At 43.2% G+C, this 6,888-nt stretch overlaps 1 protein-coding gene across 1 annotated transcript in view; it reads left to right on the top strand.

The window, feature by feature from the left end:
• Positions 1-6,222, top strand: part of LOC142657441 (sodium channel regulatory subunit beta-2-like) — a 48,311-nt gene extending 42,089 nt beyond the window's left edge. Inside the window, exons 6-7 of the mRNA XM_075832470.1 lie at positions 3,266-3,306; positions 3,632-6,222. Coding sequence (XP_075688585.1) covers positions 3,266-3,306; positions 3,632-3,757 — 167 coding nt within the window. The 3' untranslated portion in view covers positions 3,758-6,222. The remainder of the gene's footprint in view (positions 1-3,265; positions 3,307-3,631) is intronic.
• Positions 6,223-6,888: the final 666 nt, after the last annotated feature.

Here is a 6,888-nt window from a genome sequence, read left to right as displayed (position 1 = left end):
GAAGCAAGCAATAGCCACGCACTTAGATGAGCTTGCAAAGTCTCTCGATGGATACTTCCCTACAAGAGAGTCATATCCAGCATGGGTGAACAACAACGCTCCCAACGTTTTGTCAACAAAATTGTAACGTGCCCTGTTATTGCTAAGAAAGCTCTGGAGATTTTCATACCGTTTGTTACAACATATCTTTGCGAGCAATCCTTTTCGAGGATGCTGGACTTAAAAACGAAGAAAAGGAGCAGACTTTGTTTTTGCAAAAATGACATGAGAGTGGCACTTGCCAAGGTGAAGCCGCGCATTTCTGAACTGGTCTCTGAATGGCAGCAGCAGAAGTCACACTGATTTGCAGTAAATATTCATTATTATGTTTTTGTGTGAAAATCATGTTTTGATGGTTTTGGTCTTTGAACACAGTGATGTTGATGCACGCTTCATTTTGTGCACCAGTAAAATATAAACCTATGTTTTGAATTTGAAAAAATCATATTTTATTTTTCCAATTAAGAAGGGTTCGGCGAATGCGCATATGAAACTGGTGGGGTTCAGTACCTCCAATAAGGTTAAGAACCACTGCACTAACATGTTTAGACATTACTGCTGTGAAAAATAAGAACATACAATACAGATCTGCTTTATTGTGGCCACTGGTTTCACACATGTTACATTACAAACATCACACGGATGTCACATCACACCCGTTCACATTACACTCCCCCCGTTCTGATACACGTTAGTCACTGCAATGTACATGGCTGCTCCGTTTTCTTCACTCTTCTTATCAAAATTTACACCTGTATTGTAGAGGGAGCGGCCAGCATCCAATCCTGATGATTTGTGAGCCCAAGTGCATTCAGCGTGGCAGAACATTGGTCAGACAACCAGTAATAACCTCACAGGGCCTGGAAGGGCGGGGGCGCTGCACGTGGCGCTCACACTCCATACTGAACAAATCAAGATGTTTGGAATATTTTGTTTCTATTTTTTATCATTTGCATATCATTAGCATATCTATCCATCCTGTAATCTCCAGAATTCCAAAACGTTTCCTTCTCAGTGTTGTCATTTCAATGTTGAGTGGTGTATCTACCTATGTGTATGTGTGTATATATATTTGTTTATATATATACTACCGTTCAAAAGTTTAGGGTCACTTAGAAATTTCCTTATTTTTGCAAGAAAAGCCCAGTTTTTTTCAATGAAGATGACATGACATTAATCAGAAATCCCCTCTATACATTGTTAATGTGGTAAATGACTATTCTAGCTGCAAACGTCTGGTGTTTAATGCAACATCTACATAGGTGTATAGAGGCCCATTTCCAGCAACCATCACTCCAGTGTTCTAATGGTACATTGTGTTTGATAACTGTGTTAGACGGCTAATGGATGATTAGAAAACACCTGAAAACCCTTGTGCAATTATGTTAGCACCGCTGTAAACAGTTTTGCTGTTTAGAGGAGCTATAAAACTGACCTTCCTTTGAGCTAGTTGAGAATCTGGAGCATTACATTTGTGGGTTCGATTAAACTCTCAAAATGGCTAGAAAAAGAGAGCTTTCATGTGAAACTCGACAGTCTATTCTTGTTCTTAGAAATGAAGGCTATTCCATGCCAGAAATTGCCAAGAAACTGAAGATTTCCTACAACGGTGTGTACTACTCCCTTCAGAGGACAGCACACATGGCAACGCCATGCCATACCCTGTGGACAGCGCTTGATTGGAGCCAATTTCATCCTACAACAGGACAATGGCACAAAGCCACCTCCAAATGATGCAAGAACTATTTAGGGAAGAAGCCGGCAGCCGGTATTCTATCTGTAATGGAGTGGCCAGCGCAGTCACCAGATCTCACCCCCATAGAGCTGTTGTGGGAGGAGCTTGACCGTATGGTACGCAAGAAGTGCCCATCACGCCAATCCAACTTGTGGGAGGGGCTTCTGGAAGCATGGGGGGGGGGTGAAATGTCTCCCGATAACCGCAGCAAATTAACAGCTCGAATGCCAAAGGTCTGCAATGCTGGAATTGCTGCAAATGAAGCGACCAAAGCAAAGTCTGAAGGAGAAAATCATTATTTCTAACCTTGTCAATGTCTGGACTGGATTTTCTAGTCATTTTGCAACTCATTTGATAAATATAAGTGTGAGATTTCATGGAAAACACAAAATTGTCTGGGTGACCCCAAACTTTTGAACGGTAGTGTATATACAGTATATATGTTCCAGTATGTGCGTGTCTATATATGTGGTTAATTTTTAATTTGTGGAGGGCAGCAATAGAGAGTCCCGCACAGGGCGCCAGCCAACCTAAGGCCGGCCCTGGTTGGTAACAGAAATAAATAAATAAAGGGTGAGGGTAAATAGGGTTAGGGGAGTGCAGAATGAGGGGAAAAACTAGAATTTTTTTAATTTTAGCACAAGGATCAACATAACAAAGTGTGAAAATAGTGAAAGCGTCTGAGGAGGTTCTGAATGCGTTGTGTATTGTAGTAATGTCGCTAATGTCCTGGAGATTCACGTGTCTTGGTGGCAGATTCAATATCCGCTTCAGGGTTAATCATAAAAATCTGATCTGTTTTATCCAGAGAAACTCCCAAATCTTTAATGATAGAGAAAATCTTCAAAGTTACGATCACGCCACCTGCAGATAGAAACAACCGGATCTCACCCTACATCTCCTCCTCTTCCCCCTGTGGATGACATTCAGGGCAGTCTTCTCCTGGTGGGTGACATTCGGGGCAGTCTTCTCCTGGTGGGTGACATTTGGGGCAGTCTTCCCCCTGTGGATGACATTTGGGGCAGTCTTCTCCTGGTGGGTGACATTTGGGGCAGTCTTCCCCCTGTGGGTGACATTTGGGGCAGTCTTCTCCTGGTGGGTGACATTTGGGGCAGTCTTCTCATGGTGGGTGACATTTGGAGCAGGTGGAGATCTTGGGTTTATAAATAATAAGGTGACATCATTAGTTCTGGTGATAGTTACAGATCAGCAGCATCGGACAGATGGATTAGATTGGTGGACGCCTCCTGGGTCACAGTCCAAGGACCCTTCAATATAGAAAAAAGCAAAGTAAATAAACGGGGTCACTTCTTCACCTATTGGTTGCGCTGCGTCACTTTTCTTTCTGATGAATTCTGGTGAGGTGGATGGTGAGTCCGGGAATAATGGATTTATCTCAGTCCCTGTGCACATTATAGGCCGGTCGTGTACGCAGCCCCCAGGTTGTCATGTTATTATCATCATTACCTTTTATATTATTATTATCTACAGACACCAGACTGAGAGGACACCGGGGCCCCGGAGCGCTGCAGGTAACGAGTTCTGTCATTCTGTGCTGTATGTGTGGGGGAGGGGCAGTATATTGGGGGGTCTGGGAATGTATCATGTGTCCGGTATAAAACAAGAAGGGTGTCGGGGGATCTGTTCGACATTGTGACCAGTGGAGGGACAGCAGGGAAGCGATCATGGTATCCCGGACCCTACAGAACATGTGCCCCCCCGCCCACCCCTATGGTGCCCTAGGAATCTGCCTACTCCACCTACATATCGTTCCTGATTGGAGCTGGACACTTGGCTGTGGGTGTGGTAACTTTGTGTCGCCTTCTGATTGGTTCTTTGGTCTCAATGTTTTTGCAGGAAGTGGAGACTTCTCACTACATGATGGAGAATCAACAATACGACCAGTTCCTCCCAGTTCAGGCCCCGCAGGGGCCGGGTCCCTGCGCTTTTCAGGAGATGGATCTGTACAGTATAATACCATAGAGAAGACGTGTGCCCTCCCCCGAAGTACCTGATGATGTCACTGTAAGGCGGAGCTAATGACTCACAACGTCAAGTGCAAACTACAAAGCAGAATGTGAGTGACCCAAGAACTGGAGTGTAATAAGTGTCCCTGCCATAAATAAATGCCCCTTGTAACTCTGCAGGAAATAAATGCCCCTCAGCTCCAGGTCTAATTGCTCCATGTGATGTCATTAACCCTTAGGGTATATTCACATGCTGTGTTTTCAGGCGTATTTTGGTAGCTAAACGCCTACAAACAACTGCCAATTGAAATCAATGGGAAAAACAGCATTTCGTTCAGACGGGGCATTTTCTTACGCTGCCGATTTAAGAAAAGCAGCGTAAAAAGAAGGAGCCGGTCACTTCTTGAGCTGTTTTTGGAGCTGTTTTTCATTGTGTCAATAGAAAACCAGCTCCAAAAACAGCTGAAAATCAGAGGCTGATTTTCCCTGATAAAAACTCAGTTACTTTCAGCGGTTTTTGACTTTGCGTGTGAACGTGGCCTCAAACTGACTGATTGTCCGAGCTGTAAGAATGAGAAGTTGTAGTCCTCAGGAGCCGGGTCCAGACAACTCCCATCATGTACTGGATGGTGGAGACACAAGTGATGAGTCTGTACTGAGGTCAGGGTCCACTCCACACCACTACACCAGGTGACAAACACTTCTCACTCTTACTACAACTCCCTGATGCATCGGCTGGACGTTTAGATCCACCAGCGAGCCAACGATGCAGGACAGGCAAAGCACAAGACGCCATTTCTCAGCCGCCGCCTCAAGGCAGGGAAAGACATAAAGCAAATGAAAAACATTCCGGCAGAATATAAATAAACCCTCAAAATAATAGGAACCCCCCCCCCCCTCATAATCCAGATATAATCTCCAGATAATGCTGATAACAGTCTACATCCCCTGCTTTACACTGATCCAGAGTGTCATCATGTCTTATACTCCAGTCACATCCAGATCTACCCAGAGCTACGTCTTACACTCCAGTCACATCTAAAGCTACGCTCACATTTCTGCTGTTACATCATGTCTTATACTCCAGTCACATCTAGAGCTAGTCACTATTCTGCTACGTCATGTCTATACTCCAGTCACATCCAGAGCCACAGTCACTATTCTACTGTTACATCATGGCTTGTACTGCAGTCACATCCAGAGCTGCAGTCACTATTCTACTGTTACATCATGTCTTGTACTGTAGTCACTATTCTGCTTTTACATCATGGTCATATACTCCAGTCACATCCACAGCTGCAGTCACTATTCTGCTGGTACATCATGTCTTATACTCCAGTCAAATCCAGAGCTGCAGTCAATATTTAGCTTCTACATCATTTCACACTCATGTCATATCAGATATGTAACTGCAGCTCTTGAGGTGATTGGAGTATGAGATAAGATGTAACAGCAGAAAAGTGACTGCAGCTCTGGATTTGATTGGAGTATAAAATATTAACAGCAACATTGTGACTGCAGCTCTATATGTGACTGAAGTATAAGGCTCTGTTCACACGCTTAGCAAAAAACTTCTGAAAATACGGAGCTGTTCTCAAGGGCAAACCGCTCCTGATTTTCAGAAGTTTTTTAAGCAACTTGCGTTTTTCAAGTCAATGAAAAACGACTCCAAAAATGGCTCAAGAAGTAACAGGCACTTCTTTTTCGCGTGTATTTTTTTACGCGGTCGTTTTTAAAAACGGCTGCGTAAAAAAACGGCTCGTCGGAACAGAACGCGTTTTTTCCCATTGAAATCAATGGGCAGATGTTTGCAAGTACCCCACCCCTGCACATCGTTAGAAGCAATGGAGAAGGTGTACTATCTGCCGCCCAAGCGCTATGTGGGGGGTCTTGATCAACACTGTCGGAGTAGCCATGGTTTCGGAGAGATAAAGGTACTCTAAGAATCCATCCTCGGAGTCCAAGATAATGATGCATCGGAGAGAGGACACAGACATGGCAGTTCATCAGTATCACACATGTGGCATTTTCTCTAGAGCTTGAGGCCTTGTGTGGTTTATTTATACGCAAAAATCCAATACAAGTTGGTAGACCAATAGAAATCATAAACTATTTAGTTCCAGTCCAGTTATAAAGGTAGCTTAACCAATCACATTAAAGGTCACTTCATAGTATTTAAATATATTATTTGCATAAAGAAATTACAGAACCATATCTATATATGGCCCAGAAAATGCTCTTGAGCCCCCTCCATTTGGGTCACATGTTTCAGCTTTGTTAATTTTGCACCTGAGATGTTGCAAAGAAAAGATAAGAGTTTCAGCCTCATTAAAAAATAACAAAACCTTATGTTCAGGGGTCGTAAAAACGTCAATCTGTGATTAAATGCCCTGAAAACAAAGATTGAGACTTTCAAGGTCGAACACGTTACAACAAAATTATTAACTCTTTATACTACTGATGTTTCTACTGATAAATGATTAAACAATAATTACTCTCTTAAACCCTCTTTTGTTTATTGATTTATCATTCAATCGTCACAGGCATTGGCGCTAGACAGGGGTACTTCTACACAAGCTGGGGTTTGATGCCCAACCCGCGCAGGGAGACTTCACCTACCAATGTCACTCCATTCCCCCTTGGATACCACCTGCGTGATGTGTAATGTCACTCTCTTCGTATTGTATCAAATTCAGTAGCCCTTTGTCCCATCCATTCAGTAGCCCTTTGTCCCATCCTGTACGGACTCATAGGTCGGGAGTCCTGGCCTGTGGGTGACTGTTTTCACATCATTTCACACACATGGTCATTCAAGGATAGGCCATCAATTTTTATTGCCTGAAAAATTCCTTCAAGTTCAATGTTCTAGGACTTTTTTTTTACACAACTAACAGTTCAATTAGTTCAGTAGATACACGAAATGTTCTCAATCCGGATCAAAAGAAACATCTAACACAGTTGGTTTAGGAGTGGGAGAGCATGCAGTATAGACCTAAAAAGCAATCTTATACTGTGGCCACTTGGTCTCCCAGCTCATCAGCCATGCAATACCTGCTCAATTTGTAAGCTTTGTCATCCTTCTCCTTTGTTTTCCTAACATTGGGAAGAGATTTTCCACATTTATCAGTCCATTCTCATTTGCTCCAG

Source organism: Rhinoderma darwinii, chromosome 7 (genome assembly GCF_050947455.1).
Source record: "Rhinoderma darwinii isolate aRhiDar2 chromosome 7, aRhiDar2.hap1, whole genome shotgun sequence".
Lineage (NCBI taxonomy): Eukaryota > Metazoa > Chordata > Amphibia > Anura > Rhinodermatidae > Rhinoderma > Rhinoderma darwinii.
Note: the sequence above shows the minus strand (reverse complement) of the source record. Positions and strands in the feature narration are given on the sequence as shown.